The sequence below is a fragment of the Vitis vinifera genome, chromosome 18 (assembly GCF_030704535.1).
Source record: "Vitis vinifera cultivar Pinot Noir 40024 chromosome 18, ASM3070453v1".
NCBI classification, from domain to species: domain Eukaryota; kingdom Viridiplantae; phylum Streptophyta; class Magnoliopsida; order Vitales; family Vitaceae; genus Vitis; species Vitis vinifera.
This window is the reverse complement of record NC_081822.1, coordinates 12,564,306-12,586,748: the sequence shown is the minus strand read 5'-3', so window position 1 is coordinate 12,586,748 and position 22,443 is coordinate 12,564,306. Positions and strand designations below refer to the sequence as shown.

General features: G+C 36.5%; 3 protein-coding genes across 3 annotated transcripts; 1 reads left to right on the top strand and 2 right to left on the bottom strand.

Annotated features, from left to right (window-relative positions):
* The first annotated feature begins 328 nt into the window (after nucleotides 1-328).
* Nucleotides 329-5,687, top strand: LOC109121599 (pentatricopeptide repeat-containing protein At1g26460, mitochondrial-like). The gene is made up of 6 exons (XM_019216324.2): nucleotides 329-916; nucleotides 1,020-1,060; nucleotides 1,139-1,283; nucleotides 1,358-1,501; nucleotides 3,188-3,256; nucleotides 5,649-5,687. The coding sequence occupies exons 1-6, from the start codon at nucleotides 455-457 to the stop codon at nucleotides 5,685-5,687; spliced, it is 900 nt and encodes a 299-aa protein (XP_019071869.2). The 5' UTR covers nucleotides 329-454.
* Nucleotides 5,688-18,150: 12,463 nt separating this feature from the next.
* LOC104882618 (uncharacterized) lies at nucleotides 18,151-18,618 on the bottom strand. Its single transcript, XM_010666655.1, has one exon. The coding sequence runs from the start codon at nucleotides 18,616-18,618 to the stop codon at nucleotides 18,151-18,153; it is 468 nt and encodes a 155-aa protein (XP_010664957.1).
* A 48-nt stretch (nucleotides 18,619-18,666) lies between these two features.
* LOC104882617 (uncharacterized) lies at nucleotides 18,667-20,254 on the bottom strand. Its single transcript, XM_010666654.1, has 2 exons — nucleotides 20,019-20,254; nucleotides 18,667-19,924 (listed from the first exon to the last, which is right to left on the bottom strand). Exons 1-2 carry the CDS (start codon nucleotides 20,252-20,254, stop codon nucleotides 18,667-18,669), a joined length of 1,494 nt encoding a protein of 497 aa, XP_010664956.1.
* Nucleotides 20,255-22,443: the final 2,189 nt, after the last annotated feature.

The following is a 22,443-nucleotide window of genomic DNA, read 5'->3' as shown; positions in this document are numbered from 1 at the left end:
ATGCTTTATTTTGATAATAAATCAAATATGTGAAATGTTTTTTTTTATTTCTTTAATATTTTATTAAAACCGAACATAGCGTAAATAACATTGGAATATTTATTTTACGTACTTTTATATTATAAAGCGTTCTGATAAAAGATTAGTAAACAACTTAAGGAGATTCATTTTCATTCCGATTACGTTATCCATAGTTTTATAAAAATTAAATGAAAATTTTAATGGGAGAATTGTGTTTTGGGCCCAGCTGGGCCCAAAAATTAACAAATGGTCCATCTATGTTACAGAATTAATAGAAAGGCTATGAGATTTTGAGTGACCTATATACCCTTCTAATTTCCAAGTCAGATTGCTGTAAATTAAAAGGGAGAATTGTGTTAAATGTGAAATGCCATGTCACCTTCCCTTCTGTCAGTACTCTCGATGAAACCTCTGAACTGAGCGGAGCTTATCAATGGCGTCCCAAATGGCGATCCTCTCCAGAGCCCGTAAAACCCTCCTCAAAACCCTAAACCACCACAACAATCCCTTTAAAGCTTCCATTTCCACCTTCACATTCCTCTCCCTGGAAGCCCAACTCGTCGAGCCCAGCCTTCCCCCGCCATCTCCCACTCCACTTCCTCCCAACCCCGCCTCAGGGAGCCCGCTCTACAAGTATTTTTTATGGATGGATCTTTACTTTATTTATATCAGGATGCTGCAGACAGGAAAAGAATCTATGCCTGATGATGAGTCATATGAATTGGTTGTTGGTATGCTGTTTTTGACAGACCAGATTGATGCTGCCTTGAGATATGTTGATTTGACTTTGAAATCTGGTTATATGTTGTCAATGAGGGTTTTTGTTGAGTGTGTGAGAAGTTGTGTTAACAAAGGCAGGCTGGATGCTTTGGTGTCTATTATAGAGAGGTGCAAGGTACATGACTAATTAGAATTTTTTTCTAGATCATTTGTGTTAGGAGGAACACTTTCTGGTTATGTTTCTGTTTCTGACCTCGCTTCTCTGGAGTGTGTACCAGACAATGGATCAAAATAAAGCTCTTTCTCCCTCCTGGAACATGTGCATTTTCATTACAGATATTGCGATGCAATAGGATAATAGCAAGTTAGCTTTTCATGCCCTGTAATTCATGGCCAGATGGATTGCTCGGGGTGAGAATGCAAGGGGTCATGTTCTACTCTCTGTGGATGAGGGACTTGTTGTATCAGCACTTGGAACTGCTGGTAGGACTTACAGTTCTACTCTTCTAGATGCATCATGGGCGATCCTACGAGATCATTGCGTCAAAAGAAGGCACCTCAACCAGAATCTTATCTTGCAAAAATATATGCCGATGCAGCATTGGGGAATTTGCAGAGAGCATTCAGCACTCTGCATGAGTTTGAAACCGCTTATAGGAACTCCCCCAAAGAAGCAGAAGAGGATATATTCTCACCTTTTACATCTTTACATCCTTTGGTAATGGCAAGCTCCAAGAAGGGTTTTGAAACTTTGGACACGGTTTGTCTTCTTATCTGTAAAAGTTTCTGTTCTCACAATTCATTTACTATAGTTGGTTGATTTTCCATAAAGTGATACTGAAATCTGATTAGGTTGTAGTTTGTTTTTACTTTTATTGTTTTTAGTCGTTTAGGTTGAATTTAGATCTCGAAAAGTAGGAGGGAAACTCAATTGGGAGAAAAAATGGAAAAGGAAGAAAAAAAAGCTTAAACTTCTCTAGCATACTTTTCCAATATTATTCTTCTTTTCTATAGAGAATAAAGAATTTAAGAATGTATAAGTTCTTAAATAATTTTCATTATATTTCAATTGTCATCAATTTTCTATGGAAAATGAGACTATTTTTTTTTCTTTCCCATAACACTTTCCATGATCTGAACAAAGTCTTAATGAATCTGAAACTAGAACATAAAAAATATACACTTACCTTTATTTGTCAAAAAACAAACAGGCACACATATACATGAAACCTCTTCTCGTCCTTTATCATTTTTTTTTTGATAGGCAAAGAGGAAAATATTACCAGTGGTTATGTTTTGTTGAGTAATAGATTTGAAATTATGCAAATCATGCATTATTGGATTTTATTTCTTTCCATGCTTTAATTTTCTGTCTAGTCCACCATATTATTGACTTAGTGAGGAGCTCTCAATGGTAAAGATTCATGGAAGAGCATCAATCAGGGGTGGGATGAGTTCATGAGGTTCATTTCCTTCTCTTTGGGTGATTGGCGAAGAGTTAGGTTTTGTCATGATATATGGTGTGGGGAGTTGCTGCTGCATGTCAGATTTCCTGAGTTGTTTTCCATTGCTGTGGACAGAGAGGTTTTGGTTGAGTTATCAGGGCTTTTTAAGAGGTGGGGCTTTTTGAAATTTGATGTTTGTGAGTGATGTCCAGGGCGTTAGGTTTGGCAAGGGATACTTTGGAAGCTATTAACATCTTTATTTCATACAGGAAGATGAGATATTTTGCGATGTAAGGCTGTAATAAGATGGAATTTTCAATGAAATCTTACCATGTGCTAATGACTGGAGAGGAAGCTGTTTTCCCAACTAAAGATTTATGGCTGTTTCTTTGTGTGGACAGCTATGTGGAAGAGAATTTTGACTCTAGACCATTTTTAATAATCGGGAGAATTGTGTTTTGGGCCCAGCTGGGCCCAAAAATTAACTAATGGTCCATATATGTTATAGAATTTATAGAAAGGCTATGAGATATTGAGTGACCTATATACCCTTCTAATTTTCCAAGTCAGATTGTTGTAAATTAAAAAGGAGAATTGTGTTAAATGTGAAATGCCATGTCACCTGACTGCGAAAAGGGTCACCACCCTCCTACCCCTTTATCTCTCTCCGTAAACACCATGATCAAAGAGGATGGCCACTGTGAATGTCCCCCAACCGATTTCTTCGGCAGGCGAGGGTTGTGAGCAAGTCAGAAATCAGAAAAGCCTTGCATCTATTTTATCATCATCATCATTTCAAAATCCAAATGACGGTGGGTGTAAATTATTTTCTCTCACATTTTGATTTGATCATATCCATCTCGGGTCATAGCAATGAAGCATGAGGTAAGTAAATTGAAGAAAATTACAGTGAATATTTTCGAAAGATCTCCTATTAAATGGCATTTCACCTGTTTGAAAATTCTTCACTTTATAATCTGGTTGTTGGCTTTATAGTGTAGGCAATAAATGGGCATGGTGGAGACGGTGAGCTGTGGGGATTAGTTAGCGCACTTATGATGAATAGGAAAGTAAATTAGGTTTCATTTTCCCCCTTTTCAGTCAGCCATGACATTGGGATGTGGTTAACTCAGTCATATGCACTCTTTAAGTTGTAGGTAGGTCGAATTCCTGCAACTGTACAAGGCATTTACACCAACTGTACAAGGCATGTACACCAACTGTACAAGGGTGTACAAAGGTGTGTATCTTAAGGGATTTCGAGTGATTTTTAAGAACTTGCTCATTTACTTTTTCCAATCGTGGGGGACATTTCTCACACTTATTGGTTGACAACATACTCATTGCATGCATTTTATTTGATATCTACCATGTTAGTTCATTGTTTTAGCTCCCCCACATTACTTATGCGTAGGAACCGAAACGAGGGTTAAGTTTTTCCACCTTTTCCCTCATCCACGAGAATGGAAACATTGTTGCCCCACCCATATGCACTTGTTCGGTCGTCCCTTCGGTGGATTGCATAACTGTACAAGCCATTTACACTAACTGTACAACCCAAATGTGCTAACTGTACAAGTGTGTACAACCCTACCTATATTGAAGGATTTCAACTTTTTTTGAAAACAATCGTTGCTCATTTCCTTCTTCTTTTTACTAGGGGGACATCCCTCACAGTCATTCCTCATTTCCCTTCGTACACATTCAAATGCCTTGTGGTAGCCCACTTATGTTGCATAGGAACCTAAATTGGGTTTCATTTGCACCCTTTTCACTCAGCCATATCTTTGGAATGTGGTTAACCCGCCCATATGCACTCCTTTAGTTGCATTTATGTGCAATTGCTCCAAGTGTACAAGGCCTTTACACAAAGTGTACAAGGCCAATGTACTAAATGTACAAGGGTGTACAAGGGTGTGTACCTTAAGGTATTTCAAGTGATTTTGAAGAACTTAGTCATCAACATTTTCCACTCGTCGTGAACATTCCTCACACATATCGGTTGACAACACACTCCTTCCATGTATATTATTTGATATCTACCATGTTAGTTCATTGTTTTAGCTCCCCCACATTACTTATGCGTAGGAACCGAAACGAGGGTTAAGTTTTTCCACCTTTTCCCTCATCCACGAGAATGGAAACATTGTTGCCCCACCCATATGCACTTGTTCGGTCGTCCCTTCGGTGGATTGCATAACTGTACAAGCCATTTACACTAAATGTACAACCCAAATGTGCTAACTGTACAAGTGTGTACAACCCTACCTATATTGAAGGATTTCAACTTTTTTTGAAAACAATCGTTGCTCATTTCCTTCTTCTTTTTACTAGGGGGACATCCCTCACAGTTATTCCTCATTTCCCTTCATACACATTCAAATGCCTTATGGTAGCCCACTTATGTTACATAGGAACCTAAATTGGGTTTCATTTGCACCCTTTTCACTCAGCCATATCTTTGGAATGTGGTTAACCCGCCCATATGCACTCCTTTAGTTGCATTTATGTGCAATTGCTCCAAGTGTACAAGGCCTTTACACAAAGTGTACAAGGCCAATGTACTAAATGTACAAGGGTGTACAAGGGTGTGTACCTTAAGGTATTTCAAGTGATTTTGAAGAACTTAGTCATCAACATTTTCCACTCGTCGTGAACATTCCTCACACATATCGGTTGACAACACACTCCTTCCATGTATATTATTTGATATCTACCATGTTAGTTCATTGTTTTAGCTCCCCCACATTACTTATGCGTAGGAACCGAAACGAGGGTTAAGTTTTTCCACCTTTTCCCTCATCCACGAGAATGGAAACATTGTTGCCCCACCCATATGCATTTGTTCGGTTGTCCCTTCGGTGGATTGCATAACTGTACAAGCCATTTACACTAAATGTACAACCCAAATGTGCTAACTGTACAAGTGTGTACAACTCTACCTACATTGAAGGATTTCAACTTTTTTTGAAAAAATTCGTTGATGGTGGTGTTTACTTATTGTTGGTAAGTGTTATGACAAACAATTTCCGTCTCCTTCTATTCGCCTTGTTATCTTGGGTAACAACACATAATTTCAATAGGCCAGTTTGTTGCCTTTATGAAAAACTCTCATTTGATGTTGATGTGAGGACAAATTTCTTTGAGGTTTCTAATTCAACAGCTTCATGCAAAATCAGATAGTTAATTCACATTTTATGGCTTTAGAGGTTTATTTTCTCTTAATTTTCATCATTCCAATATTCTTAAATTATGAGTATGTTGACTTCTTTTGTTTGTAAGACGGATTTATGACTCTGCATCAATGGAAAATTATGTGCACAGTATTGAGTGACGGATAATAGGAGAACTTAAACGAGTACATGAGGGTGTCGAATTGCACCTTTTCCTTTTCGTTTTTAGATGAAGCAAATAAATGATCTTTTATCCTTGAACTAATTGTTTTTCCCTTTATGTGTGCAGGTGGGTAGATTCTTGAAGTGGGAGCTTTGTCACGATTAATACAAATACTTCAAAATAAGAGGCTTAACATCAGATGAAAGATGAGAAGAGAAAAAACAAAGAAGTCTAGATGATCAAGATAGTTTATTTTATAGGAAGCCAATCTATGTTAAGAGTTGGATAATAAGATACCAACCTTCTTTTAAGTTTTTACATTGTAACTATTTTCATCAAATAGTATCATATACGTTTCGGGACATGTAATTATGCATTTCATTCCAATTAAAATTCCAATGTATTGAACTTAAATTTTGGTTATTTCGCAGTTTATCAGCACATGTTTCTTGTTTTTAAATTTTGTTTTCCCTCCGTTTATATTGGTTGTTGGACAAATAATGGCTCATTCTCATTTCATGTCGTTCTCCAAGTTTGCTGAAGAATTTCTTTACTTGCTAATTTTATTAAGACATTAAATACATTAATCATGTTTGTTAAGATATTTTCATAGCCCATATTTTTAATATTAATTTCATTTCATTAATTATTTACTATTTATATCTCTATATCATTTTATATGTACACCTTCATATTTATTACATAATTTTTATAGTTAATATTGTGTAGTACTATATGTTTGCAAAACTTTAAGTATGAATAGGTAATAAAGCATTTCATAATTAAAGAGTAATACAGATAACCGGTCGACCGGTTAGGATAGACTGGTCGACCGGTTGTGTATATACCGGTCGACCGGTTCTATCCTGCAAGATATGAATATCGGTGACCGGTTGTAGACCGGTCGATGGTAACCGGTCGACCGGATCCATCCCCCTTCGACCATCTACGGGTAGCTCATAATTAATTTAATTCCATTGTCAATTTAATTAATTTGATTATATTTTTCCTCTTTAAGCCTTCATTTGATTTTTCCTCTTATTAGGAAATATATCAAAACTTGTTTTTAGGAAGTTAGCAACTACTTCAACGAATGGTACACATTTATGAATTTAATCCAAGTATGCCAAGTCACTAATAAAAGAGTTCCAAAATATGCAAATTTGTTACTTTTTTAAATAGTTATTAATTCAAAAATTTTATCAGTTCTAAAACTATTTTGAGAACTCACATTTCATGAGAGAATGAAATATTTTTTCTTATATTGGATGTTCTAAGAAAATCAACTTGTTAAACAATGCAATGAAATGACTAATATTGGTAATGTGGGATTAGAATTTTTGGTTATTAGTCATCATCCTAGTTCTAACCGAGTGATCAATTCATTCCATTTTCTTAGGCTATGTTTTGTTCTAAAAAATCTGAGTAAAAAAGTTGAGCAAAGAAAATAAAAAGAGATGAAAAGTAGAAGATAATAAAAAAGTTAAGAAAAATAAAATATGGATTTAAAGTCACTAAATTATTTATTACCTCAAACTTATCTAATACATCATTACAATGGAGCCTTGAAAAACATGACATTATGAAACAATATATTATTTCATTTATATTTATGATTTTGGTAACCCTTTACTATTATATTTATGTGTCTTAATTAATTTGAACATTCAAGTCTACTTCACTTACATTGCACATTTGGGTGCATGATAAATTGCATAAAAGGTCTAAGTCCTTCCAAGTTGATGAGTTGTTCATTGGTAAATCATGGACTTAGGTAATTTGCCGAAGGTTAAAGTTCAGTACCTCATAATATGGATGAGATGACTTGGCCATCTTGTAAATATTACTAAACAACATATAATAAACTAAATAGCATAATATATATATATTGAATCCAAATTAAAACGAAATAAAAAACATTTGCATGCAATATGACACTACTCTGAATATACGTATGCTAATACAAAATATATATGTCCCAGTTTTGCAACACAAACAAAATGTGAGACGTGGTCTCAATGCAATCAAGGTGCATGGGGTGGCGGTGGGAACACGGCACGGAGGTACGCCATCATCTCCTCATGCTGACGCTCTTGGCGATCAAGCCTCTGTAGGATATGCTCATGCGTAGCCTACTGCTGATCCATGCGCTCCTCAATACGAGTCCCAAGTGAGCTAATCTGCGCAGACAACTCCATCCAAGGCGCATGCTCAGGGGCGTGAGGAGCCTGGCTAGGTGATGTATGGGTGTAATGAGGCTCAGTAAATGATGGCTGACTAGATGGTCCCACTGTGTAACCCGTCTCAGTCATCATCGGCTCTGAAATAGTCGGCTCAATGTGGCCACCCTCAGACTGGCGTGGAGGGATATCAAACTCAGGCTCTCTATGGTCAAAATCGGTCTGAGGGTGTACCCCACCCTCCATCTCCCAAATCTCCTCTTCTTCGTCTACTGTAGGATGCACATCCCCCTCTGCCTGTGGATGTGGTACTGGTCGGTCCGCCCTCCTAATCCATGACCCATCTGGGGCCTTCTCCAACTTCATCCGCGCCATCGACTGCTCATCATATGTGTCATAACTACTGGGCGCCTCGACCTCCTGCTCCCTGCTCAAATCCACCCCCGCATCCTTGAACACTCGTGTCATGAAGCTGCCGTATGGGAGAATGCGTTTGGGCCTCTCGCAGCATGCCATCATGTGCATCATCATGACATACCCAATGTCAATACGTCTCCCCGTCATAATCGAATCAATCAGGAATGCCTCCAGATAGGAAACCTCATCTCGATGACCGCCACGTGGTAGGAGGATGTACGCTATCATGTGGTGAAGGACTCGGCAGGTCACTGTCAGGCTATGTGCCGATGGTTTACCCAACCCCGGGGCATCTACAAGGCCGCACATCCTCTGAATCGCCTCTCTCGGATCGAAACCCGGCACCGTCGGCCAGGCTTTGGCATCATATACTCGGAATCCACCAGGAAGAATGTCCAAAATGCGGCAGATGCTCTCCGAGTCCAGATGGATCTGAACCCCTCTAACGGTCGAAGTGATCGGTCCTCCATGTCCATATGTCACTCGTGAATAGAATGCCCTGACTAATGTCGGAAAAATGGGCTCTGAAATAGTCACTAAGGGCAGCCACCCCATGCATGCAAAGAGGCTCTCAAACCCGAAATGCTGTAGATGGGCGAAATTAATATTTCTCCCTGCAACCACCTTCCTCTGGACGAAATGCTGCTTGTACCTCTGGTATTCGTCGACCGAAGTGAAAAGGCCGGTGTCGAACCTCGCCTTTCGGCGAGCCTCCGCCTGACCGTCCTGAGAAGCCTGAGCAGGATGCTTGCCCAGTGCCTTCGAGGCACCCCTGTTTCTCCTAGGCGCCATGAAACCCTACAATAGAAGGGAGTACCGTGCTACAGGAACAAAGGGCCACACCTACATCAAAACAAGGCCAATGAAAGAGCCGTGGCGCGCGGGAAGAGAAGACAAACCGCCTGTGCCGCGCGATGAAGGAGGACCACTGCCAAACCTCACGCCCTAGGTTCGAAATGTGAACCCGCACCCCTCAAAACTCACTCCGAAGGCTTGCAACAGCTGGAAGGGCGTCGAAAGTGGGTGTGTGGCAGCTCAATCGGCGGATCCCTTCGACTGGCAGAGTATAACACTGAAGAAATTAAGCGCGGAAGGGTTTTTTAAACGTCACCCCGGCCGACCGGATATGAACCGGTTGACTCAGTAACATGTTCTAGGGTGTTTTGCACTTTTTAATATAATCCATTCATTTATTTTTAATTTCATTCATTGGAAAAAAAAAATACATTTAGGAAACCTGTTTAATTCCTTTGTGTTTGGATTTTTTTTTTTAAATTTAAATAATTCTTAGTTTTATTTAAAAAATCAAAATGTAATATAATTATAAAAAATAAAAATTACTTAATTTGTATATACTTTTTATAAAAAAAAACAATATTAATAAACACTATCACTCTTTTGCATGTGTTTGGACATTTTAAGAACTTTATTTACATTTTTAGGATTAGTTTCCTATAAATATCATTGATTTCTTTAGGAACAGGGGATTAGAAATGATTTGAAATAAATTTTAAACAAAAATAAACGAGAAAAATTATTATGCTTCAATGAGATTAGACTCAAATTAGTCTATTACTTTTTCATCCAATTAAGTCAATGAATTTTAAAATATTTTTTTGACTTAAATTAATCTAGTTTAATGTCGTATTACGGATAAGTGATTACCAGTAATTCCAATTTCATGCAGATAAGTTGTAACTTGTAATCCAAATGTTTTTGAAGTTAATTTATCCTTACAAGATCACGACCCTTTATTCCGATCATTGTAGCACGTGTGTTTTTTAAATTCACCGAATTGATGGGCTTTTTGGCCCACCCATTGATGAAATGGCCATTTCAGGCTATATATATATAGAATTGGTATGACATTTAGATAAAAGTACCTCTCCCTTGGCACATACTTCCAACCCATCCCCTCCCCACAGGTGCTGCAAGATATATTGCCTATGGGAATCCATTCTATGATCAATAAGTCGAAACATAGAATCAGGTGGTCCTTAGGTCTGTTTGGTTCCCCGGAAAATCCATTTGGATTTGTAGGTTTTTGAGAAATCTGATTTTAATGGTAATTTCTAAAAAATAATAATTTTGTATTCATATATTTGAAGTTGGAGAGTCCATTCACTTCTCTCCATTATGATTATGTCTTTTGAAATGGGTTATTTATATTCCATTCAAGTCTAAAAAATTATAGGACAAAGGAACAAAAATGTCAAATTTTTAATTTTGGTTTTTCTTAAAAAGAAATATAAAATATATTTTGTTTAAATGCAGTCATAATCATATATCATTTGTATATTTACAAACTCATTTTTATGAATAAAATTAATAACAATAATAATAAAATTATTCAAATTTCAACTTAGCTAATATTTACCATCAAATCTTATATTTTTTCATTTTTTATTTTTACCATTTATGCATTTTTTTATTTTTTCAAAATTCAAAATTCCACTATATATGAGAAATTAGCATTTGAGAAAACATCAAATTTTCAAAAGTTAATTTTTTTTTCCATTGATTTATTATTTATATTTTTCCAAAGTTACAAAATCCACTATATGAAAAATTAGCATTTAAGAAAAAAAAATTAAGTATTAATAATTTGTATATTGTTTTATCATTTCTTAAAATTTTGTCCAAATTTAAAAATAACCTCTGGTTTTATTTGAGCTCCTTCTTTATACAAGCTAATACATTAATAAAAAATGTTTTTAATATAATTACTTTTCAAGTGTTTTTACGATGCTTGTCTAAAAAAAAATATTATAAATGATTTTTTATTATTATAAAAAAAAATTTAAAATTGATTTTTAAATTTTATTAAATATTTATAAAAAAAACACTTTTTAGGTTGAAAGTGTTTCGTGGAATCACGATAAAACTACTGTTAAAAATAAATTAGACTTCTTAATTGAACTTGAATCAAATCAATCAGTTAAACCAATCTTAAATAAAAGTTCTGTTTTTTTTTAATAAATAAATAAATAAATAAAAATAAAATCTGGTGATGAATGGAAAAATGGATCCTATTTAAAGGCTTTATCAATGGAGTAGTTTTCCTTTTTCTTGATGTTGAAAAAATTTCATCTTGGGCAACAGTATAGTGGAACCGGTCGACCGTATATAGTCGACCGGTCGCCAGACGGACATAGGGCCAAAATTCACCCTCTCTCATCCAGTAGCATGTCCAATCCTCCAGGAACCGGTTGACCGAAGTAGGTCGACCGGTCTATCTTCTGACGAGGGTGTCATTTTGCATTCTCTCTCATCCAGTAGCGTGTGTTCGGCTGGCTGAATAAGGGTTCGACTGGTTGATAAACGATTGAAGCAAAGTATCGACCGGTCGTGCAATGTGCAAAACCGGTTGTTTTGCTTTATCTCTCATCCAGAACATGTACTCGACCGGTCGAATAATTACTGCTTCCCGGTCGACGGGTACACATAGACCGGTTGACGGATCATTTGTTTTTTATTTGTCAAATATTGGTATGTTTTGTTAGAAGGGGAATGCAATTAAATGGTTAAAGCAAGGTCATCGGACGGTTCGTGGGGTCGCCATATATACACCTGCATTGTACTGAATAAATTGTAAACGATATGTACGAGAGTGTTGATGCATAGGTTTTTTATAGTTTGTAATGGCAGTGGCATTTATTAGATGTTTTGAGATAGTGAGGGAAAATGCGACTTCATCAGAACCTTCATTAAATATATAAGCCATAATATTCGCAATACAATGTCAGGAGTTGGTTTTTCGTGTATAATGTACAATCATCTTTAATTCTCCCTATTTACTTACAATGCAATGACAATCAACTTAAGTAAAAAAACAATCAAACTCCGACTAATCCCATAATCCCAGTGTTCATTTCCGCATATGGCACCAAAAAAAAAATTAAAAGAACTACATTTGTCCACCATAAATTACATACAAATGTGCTAACATTATACAGTCTTATCACAAATTACAATCCCCTTTAATCTCTCCGGACACAGTCTCGGTGTGCATTTTGTGCTGAGAACAACATACTCCCCATAATCTTCAACCTGTAATGTTTCCACTTTCCCTGTATTCATTAAAGTTGATAGCAACAAATCAGCAAATTAATTAATTAGGCTTTTCTAACGATTTTAACATTAATGAGATAGTCATAGATAATTCCTCCTACGTACCACATCGATTGATTTGGAGAACCCCCCCATTGACCACAATTCCATGAATTTCATTACAAAAACTCCGCAATCGTCCCTACGTCAATATAAGTACCAAAACGTTATTAATTGTGGAATTAAAAAAAAAAAGATGAACTTAAAATAAGTTGCAATCCTATACAATATCCCGGACTGCAAGGTCAACACTCACTCATTAGGTTGGAAGGGTACATCAGGTGTTATGAAATTGAATGTCCTCAAATCATAAGGTGATACCTCTTTTTTGTGGGCAGCCAACCACAGGACAACCTTGGCCTGAAACATTTATTAACGCAACAATTGAAATTTTTGTGGGAAGACATACCTAACAAATTATTAGTTGTTGCTTGTAACTTTACCAGATTTTGTTGAACTCCACTCAACATTGTCTTCTTCCTACCAGGACGAGAATCTAGCAGTTGGATTCTCCTGTTTGCTAGGTCATATACATACAATGTCCAATGGTTCTTTATGAGAACCGATAAGAAGACCTGCACCAATAGACTGCCATTAAACATACATCTAAATATTGTACCTTCATGCAATAAAAATACAAATCCAAGCATTAAACATAAGAATCCACCTCGTTAACATTGACATATGGAATATCAATCTGATACAGATGTGGTTCAAAGCGTCTAATAACTGCCTCCCTCACTAAGTGTTTTGCCTGGGAGTGGATTACCATTTCCTGCATGTCAAATAGGGGATAATATCAGGTTTGTCATTGTAGGTGATGCCTGGTTCAAGACAAAAAATAAAGTTAAGCAAGGATTTAATGGAATAGTCATCATTACAGCTATGTAGGGGGATAGAAACAGTTTCGACTTCGGTTCATGTTCATACTGCAACAATCTACAGTAAGCATCGACGGCCTGATTTCGTATATCATAAAAGTGTAAGCAACTAATTATATTAGAACCACACTTTCATTTTCAAACTTAAAATAATGCATAAAGAGGGATAAGAAGTGATATGCACGTCGTTTCCTATCCACCCATTCCCTTCGAAGCAGCCCAAATTGCCTCTAGTTAGGATAGTGTCATGCATAGACACTAATTCCTCACTGTTACAAACAAATACAATTTAGTTTTTCTGTTTTCACTATCATACAATGAGAGGAGTTTCACTGAAGTATGTTACCTAGCATCCAAATCCTCTCCAAATACCAGTGCAGCTGCATGTTTGAGGTCGATTTTGATGGCAGATTGTTTGGTTTGTGGTTGGGATATGTATGGGGACAACAGGTTTGGAGCCATTCGACGCACTCGGCGTCTCCGGACGTTCCTATTTGTGGGGACAACATTACCTTCTGGTTGTTCTTCACCATCTGCAATACGAGATTTAGAACTAGTAAGCAAAGGTATACTTTATGATTGGGTACTTGGGTTGTTAACCATATGGGTGTTTGCATAAATTTTATCACTTACCGCTTACTACATTAATGGGTACACTGGGCTGCAACTCATACTCAGGGGCGACAACGTGATCTGGTGTGTCTAGCACATGGTCTGCAGCATGCGAAGCCATGTACTCATCACCAGGAAATGCATGGTCATCGGTTGTGGGAGTGTTGGCTGGTCCATAGCTAGAGTGACCACCCGCATCTGAATTTACCCCACTATGTCTGCGAGTCCCTAACTTATGCATAAGGCCACGCATTATTCTCAGCTGCTGCTGAATGCCCCGTTGATATTGGTCGATTGCTCGTTCTGCATCATGATATTGATGCCATATTTCCTATGACATGATATTGATGTCAAACTTTGAGAACAAAATGTGACAACAACATATTTCTTTGTAGTTAAGAAGTAAAAATAAATTACAATGATAATGAAATGAACATTTATTAAGTTTTTAAAAAATTAACAGCTTACATCACTATTTTCAGAATCAACATTTGTGTCATGGTCCACATTAGTCTCTGGTTCCATAGTTCTCTCTACGGTTGGAGATCTCTGGGACGCCTATAATTAGCACTGAAGATTAGTACTTAAATAATGAGTGTTATGCTAGTAATGACAATATATTTATGCATGCATAACTTACAAAATCAATCTCAGCATGTCCGAATGCTCCAAACTCTTTTATCTCAGCGACTAGTCGTCGCTTAATCATATCATCAGTCCATGCCAATGCTGGGGGCACTGTAATGGGGACTTGGACTGAAGGAATTTGGAATTTAATGACATAATGCAGCTGCATAATAAATACAAACATCAGTAGGCAAATGTGACTATGTTGTGCAATAAAATTATATAACAAAATGGAAGACAAAGACTGAATAAGTTCACTACCTGAAGAAATAAAATGCAGCCATGTACCCAAGAGGTCTTAGATTGTTGGTATCGCCTAATTCCCTCAACTAGTTGGTCAAGCACAAATTGGGCCCAATTAACGTCATTTCGGAATCCATCCTCATGGATGGTATGCCACAAGTTACGGCAACCATTGAGCCTAGACGTGGGGGCCAACAATGTGGCACATGCATAGTAAATGAATGCTCTACGGAACTCCTTGCCTACAGGTAAGTCCAGGAGTTTCTCCTCGCATGCCCGAATAGTCCCAAATGGATGCTATGTTGATGTAGAGGTCACATGCAAAATCCACCCTTCTATTGGGAGGCCGAAAATGAGGCCAACATCGGTGGCTGTAAGAGGATAGTGTTTCTGGGCTGAGAACTCTATCCGTCTAAATCCAACATTGAAATGTTGGATTAGAAAGATACAGATGTTGTGCCGCACCTCTGTGCAGTTTAAGTTTAAGAGACCTCCAAATTGGAGGTCTCTTATTGCTTGTATTTTTTCCTCTGGTAATCGGTTGCAGAGTTTCTTAAATCTTGCAGCTGAGCATCGAGTTTGCAGTGATGTGCCCTGCATGCAATGTTTGACAACATGGACATGTTAGGAATAGCAACATTCTTGCAGTTGGCAATGCAAAAAATAAGTGAAAAAGTAAAGCTATCATTTCTCAAAGTTACAAACATTTGTCTAGAGAGCTATGCACCTTGCTTCAGTCAATTGTTTGAATCTTACAGACAAAAAATAATACAGAATTTGCCACCCGAAAAAAAGGTATGTCCAGAGTCCAAGGCACTGAGAAATTGGCAAGGCATGGCTCTCCACCTTCATATTTAAATCACTTAGAAAGTGAAGCAAAAAGAAGCCTAATGTCTCAATACCATTGAGGTCCCCATAAATAATTGTGATCATTTTGCCCTGGGGACCTAGCTCAAGTGGCTAAAGAGGTAAGGGTTACCTATAAAAATAAAAAAGGAAATAACCAAGAAAGGGTATGCAAACTTGAATAGTTGGATTATTTATTGATGAAAAAGCAACGGAAAGAGAAAAGAAACTTGGAGCCTCATAACAAGTTAGAATGTGAACTATGAAGTGTGAGTGTTAGGGTCCCAAATTTTCCCCCCTTTATGACTTATTAAGAAAGTTAATTAGGATTCTGGATTTATGTCTTATGCATGCATAAACACATATTGATATTCCATTGATTTATTTGTACATATTGATGCCCTGGGTTTTTGAAGTGCATATGGTTGGAAGTCTTTTAATAGCCTACAATATTTGAAGTATAAATTTTCTAATTGTAGTGGCTATAAACATTCATCAATTAGTCTTATTTCTGTTATTAATGTCTTTGTTTTGATTATACTCAAGTTTCATATTTTTCTCATAATATTTTTAATGTGTTTGTTTACCTTCTTTGTCTGTCAGCAGAAAACTAAAAGAAGACAAGTGGCTAGCCTCTACCTCTGCCCCCAAACTCTTGAAATGCCTATTCTTGATGCTCTGGTGTAAGTTTTCAATATGGAATTATGAGTTTTATCTGTGAAATAATCTTAGTAGTAGTAGAACCAGAAACAGCAGTTTATTCATCATCCTCATTACATGGTTGGGCAAATTCCACATATGGGTGCTTTTAGCAATTAGCATTGAGCTCATGAGTCATGACTTGAAATTCAATCAATATGTTCTTGCATATGGGGAAAAGGGTCCAAGAAAAAATACAGAGGTTTTCAATTGTCAGATCAGATTTAGCTTGTAACTTCTAACGTAGATTAGCATTAAAATATATCCTTCTATTTATTTTCTTTTGATTTTGATAGAGCACCTATCAAGAAGCTTGTGGGGTTATTACATGTAAAGGTTGTACGGGCACGCAAACTCTTGAAGATGGACATCCTTGGAGCATCCGATCCTTATGTTAAACTCAGTCTAAGTGGGGAGAGGCTTCCAGCAAAGAAAACCTCTATTAAGATGAAGACACTGGACCCTGAGTGGAATGAAGATTTCAAATTGATTGTAAAGGACCCAAAATCTCAAGTCCTACAGTTACATGTCTATGATTGGGAAAAGGTTTAAGATATCTTCCTTCTCTATCATAAATTATTGCACAAACCTAAATAACTAAAATATCTTGCGAAGTAGAAATAATTTTTTTCCGTAGAAGAAACAACATTCACTTAATCCAATCATTACACTAGGTAAGGAAGTTCATTTTGACTTAAAACTTTTATAGGTTTTATAAAATATGGTTTGAGGTGACACAACCGAACATACTTTTAGTATATCCATTAGCATTAATCCCATCCTCATCACCATTCCTACCAGAACACCTCTCTTTATCCCTTCCTCTACCCTCCTCCCTCCTCCTAGAGGACATGGTTTTTGCCTATCCCCACAGCTGTATAGCGAAGACCATTAGATCCCTAAAGCGTAATTTTATATGGCGTTAGTGAACCACATTTTCTATATTACCAAATTGTACACAAATATTACCCGACAACTTACAAAGTTGATATAATAGTATTTAATAAATAAACGTTGAATTGTTAAAACTTCAATATTAGAGAACTTTCCAACATAACTGATACATGGTAACTATAATAAGGGAGATGAAGAAATCACTTAAATTTCATGCATAATATATATATATACTAACTTAAAAGGTATCTGAAAATGAAATTTTCATAAAATGATTTCAGATTATATATAAACAAGGAAGTCATTTGTTCACACCAATTCAAATATGTAAAATATCATAAAATGAAATTTTACCCATTTTGATACCAACATGCATTCTGATTTATGTTCTCACAATACTTTAAAATTGCATGACTATAGATTATAAGTTCTTGTGGCACTCTACCAGAGAAGCGAAAACCTCTCAAATAGTATGTTGGCAACGGAAGAATGCAAAAAACAACAAAGATAAGCAAGTATGATGAACCATACCGAGAGTGGGAGTGAACTGGTAGCAGAACCATCTAGGCCATTACCAGCCATTGTTAATATTATAACTATATCATTGGGCATAGAAAAGTAGAATGTTATGCACAGCTAAACTGACCAACTGAATAACTAGACAGCAAGTATAGTACAATACTATGAAAGTTCAGCTAAGTGACAAGAAAAATGCACACATCCAATGATGTGAGTAGGACATACTTAAAATAGGGAAGTGAAAGTATACATCAAGTTAAAGGATACCACATTGAAAGTGCAATTTCAAATTAAATCAGTAATGAAAGCAACTCCAAATAATGAAAATTAAAAAGTAGTCTTATAAAAAATAAAATTAAAAAGTAGTGCATCGTGTCTATAATAAGGACAATACATAACATCCAAAAGCAACAACCCTATGACCATAAAGCAAATAATGGAACAATGAGGGATCGTACACAAAATGAAAACCTTACAAGCAAAGAAATGAACATGTCACGACAATGGATTATTACATTTAGACCGATTGTGACCTATGCCATTGCATCGAGAGCAATGAATAGCTCTCTTATGGCTAAATTGTGACTCAATACGCCTTTGTCAGGGTCTTCCTGGAGGACGTCTCACTTGCGGGGGTTGGAGACTAGGAAATACATTGCCTTGGCCATCTTGCAAAGTCCCAGCCTCACAAACTTTAAGCATGTTGTGTGTTGGTAATGGTTGAAACTGACCCGAGTAAATCAAATGTTGGGTGGAGACTTTAAAACATGGGTCGATATAGTCATACACATCGTGTCTCAATGTGCGGATCACAGCACATACATGTGGACATGGCAACCCGGACATTTGCCATGTTAGACATGTACACTTATGTTGCTGCATATCCACAACCAAATAAACATCTCCAGTAAAAACCTTGAACGTCCCACCCAAATAGGGCATCACAGTAATCGGAGCAGATCTCATGATATTTGACATTAGGTTTTCCTCTGTTTTGGGTCCAACCACGCTCTTCCACTTATCTGTACCACGCATATGGGTGTCCAACATGGCTACAAGCTTATCCATGTGCATCATCAGCAACGTATAAATTGTTTGGTGTCGTTCCTCTCTTAATTACGCATTGAAGGACTCTGCAATATTAGTTGTCATTTTATCCCAACGTTTTTTAAGGAACTTTGACATCGCCCAATGCTCCGGACTATTCTCCGCAACCCACTTTGCTAGGTTGCCATTAAAACGCACAAGTTTTTCAAACGCCTCATTGTAGTCTATATCCAACTGAGCATATGCAATGTTGTCTAAAAGCAACAAAGCATCTTCTTTCCCTTTCTTTCCCCTAATGTTTTGCCTGTTGAAGAAGCTTGAAAAGTTCTCTTTCATATGTCGATAACAATAGGCATGATTTTCTACCCCAAACATCTCCGAAACACTACGCAATATCCCTTGATGTCTATCTGATATAATAATTACTTCTCGACCATCTAGGATCCCCTTCAATTTCTCCAAGAACCAATGCCAATCCTCATAATTTTCTGAACCAACCACACCCAAGGCTAGAGGGAACATTCCATCATCTGCATCATATGCAATGGCAGACAAAAGAGCTCCTTTGTATGGACCACTTAGGTGGCAAGAATCAATAGCCAATACCGGTCGACATCCCATGGTGAACCCTTGAATTGAAAATGCATGGGCAATGAACAATTGCTTGAAGTGACCTTCATGAGAAGTGTACTCGGCAATAGTTCCAGGGTTAATTTCCCTTAGTCTATGGCATAACCAAGGCAAAAACGCGTAGGACGCACGTGGAGATCCATATACACGCTCTTTTGCCTTCTCTTTAAGATGCCATGCTTGGTTATAAGTCAATTGAACTCCATGATCACGTTCAAAATCCTTGCAAATTTGTCGAGGAAGGTATTCTGGAGTTGTTCTAAACACGTCTTCAACAACAACAGCACCTCTCTTGGAAGAAACCCGCACCTTAGATGAACACTCATCTTGAGCTATATGACTATGATTAACTTGGTAAGTATAAACTCGTAATATTTCATTTCCTTCAACAGCATGAGCTGTTATCTTCCAAGGACAATCCTCAACCGAACACTTTACTGACATATGAGTAGGTGAATTTTTCTTGTACTTGTATTGAAACCTTCCAGCTAATGACATTTGGTATATTGCATTCCGAAACTCATCTGCATTCTTAAATGTATGTCCGGAACCTAATATTGCCTCACAAAACTGATTCGATTCCAAAGGAGTGTACTCACTATCTGCACAACGCGATGCAAAACCTCTTGATAACATCATAGTATTAGGACTTGCATCGCATGATGCATTAGACGAAGGAAACGTATGATGTGGACCTCTACATTTACATTCATAACCAAAATTAGACTACATAATGCGTAAAATTGATATTCATAAAATTTTAAATAGACATCCAAGTGAAAACGCATTACCCAAGTGCCAACTGTGTATTCGGTATATTTGCCTCTATGGCTTCCACACCGGGTGACTCGACTATGTACACATTTGCAAAGTCATCACTGTGGGAAACCACGTTATCCAAGTCATCCTCATCTTCTAAATCTTGGATGACTCTAGGGTTAAACTTGAGGGTGTAGTGCATCCTCCTCACATGAAGGGAAATGTCGAATTTTTCTAAGACCTTGTGAGTGAATTCTTCAAATGTCATTCCTTTATAAATGTGAATACCTTTGCTTCTTCCACCAACATATTCCCAAAGGCCATCATTTTTTTGGACAAGTTTGCCTCCCACGAAAATATAACAGTATATTCTATTTATGGCATCCATCAACCTATTGAAATAAAGCACAAATTTATATTGTTGAACAAACAATAATGCATATTCAATGTGATCTTAAAAGTTTTTTCATCTCACAATATACTATGTTCCCATACGAAAAAGTTATATTTTAAAAAATGTATATACAAAAAAATGTAACTTTAAAGTCTTAAAAAATAATTTTTGTTGCTCCTTTTGATTATTCTAACCATTGTCAACAGTAAGATTATTTTAAGATAGGCACTAATAAACAAACGGTGAGTTGAACTAAGATATGAAGACCGAGCTTCTCTCTTCTCTTGGACTGATAAATACTACCTAACCTAAACAAAACTAAAAATAATAATAAAAATAAAAAACAAAAATGAGAAATGTAAAACTGAAATGGAAATTAAAAGATTGAAATTAATAGATTAAAAAAAAATCATTAAATTAAAAACTAAGAAAGGCTATAAAAGGAAAAAAAAAACAAATCTCTAACTTATTTTCCCTATCATTCCCCTTTACTTATATATTCATAGTTCACATTTTTATAAGTAAAAACCTCTCTCTCCAACTACTTTAGTGCTACCCAATTTGACACTACTACTTACCTATGCTAATAATCTAATCGTGTCAATACTTGGAACTTTAAGACAGAACATCACAACAATATCTAGTAAAGTAGGAGGATTTTGTGTCTGATTCGACATAATACTCCAGAACATATATATATATATATATATATATATATATATATATATATATATATATGCACCAAAAACATCGGAATTATGGAACTATAAGACATTCAATAGGAAATAATCCCCCACGTTTTATTAAGCTCTGACCTATACTTACACTAGGTAGAAAACAAATTCTCATTCTCACTCAAACCCTTAGACAATTTCTGTTGGTACTACTATATCAGACATGCCTACAAACTTATTCAAAGAGAATGGAGATATTTAAATATTAATTATAAAGCGTTGCTTTTCAAAATAATATGAAGAGATAATAGCCTAAAAAATGTAACAAATACAGAATTCTCTTCTAAACTATCATGTCCTACTTTAGATGATTCATACAAAACCATAAGCAATAGTTTAACACATTTAAGGTTTAAGGGTCAAAAAAACTAATAGATAAAAAGAGATAAATCTGTTACTTGTGCCTACATCTCAAGCCAAGGCACCATAAGAAAACTTTAGGGTTTTTAGGTTTTCCATTTCCCCTTTCCATTTTTCCTCTCCTGGTTTTCAAGCAACCAATTAAACAATTATAAATTATTTTCAAGTATATATGACAATTTTTCACAAATATTTTTTTGAATTTAAAATATACGAATAGCATGAAAAAAAAAATCTAAAAAAAATTACAAAAATAAAATCAGATCGATTAAGCCATGAATCATGAGTTGCAGGTAAAGTGCATTTTCTGTATTCTCAAGGCTTAAAGAAAAAATTATGGTTCAAAATTTTTCCTTTCTTTTTCTCATTATTTTCTCAGCATCCGAATAATAGTAGCAAACCAAGAAGTCAATTATTGAATGGGAACAGTAACTTGAACTCCGGAGATCAAGTTGAACACAGTTTAGAGATTTGGACTAAGAAAATTTAGGTCAAGATTTAGGCAATCTACTAACCTCAAATATGCAACAAGAGAGACCCAACTGAAATCCATACCTTATTCAAATTTTCGAGAGAGACGAATGCGAGAAAAAACGAAAGAGCCGCAGAGATTGAGATGCAAGCGATGGAGGTGCTCGGGAGGAAGAGAAGAAAGCGGCTTCTAGGCTTGAAATGCTGAAGAGAGACCAAAATTTAGGCAATCTACTAACCTCAAATATGCAACAAGAGAGACCCAACTGAAATCCATACCTTATTCAAATTTTCGAGAGAGACGAATGCGAGAAAAAATGAAAGAACCGTAGAGATTGAGATGCAAGCGATGGAAGTGCTCGGGAGGAAGAGAAGAAAACGATTTCTAGGCTTGAAATGCTGAAGAGAGACCAAAATTAGGGCAAAATTCCAAAAAGCCACAGAGATTGAGATGCAAGCGATGGAGAAACTCGGGAGGAATAGAAAAAACGGCTTCTA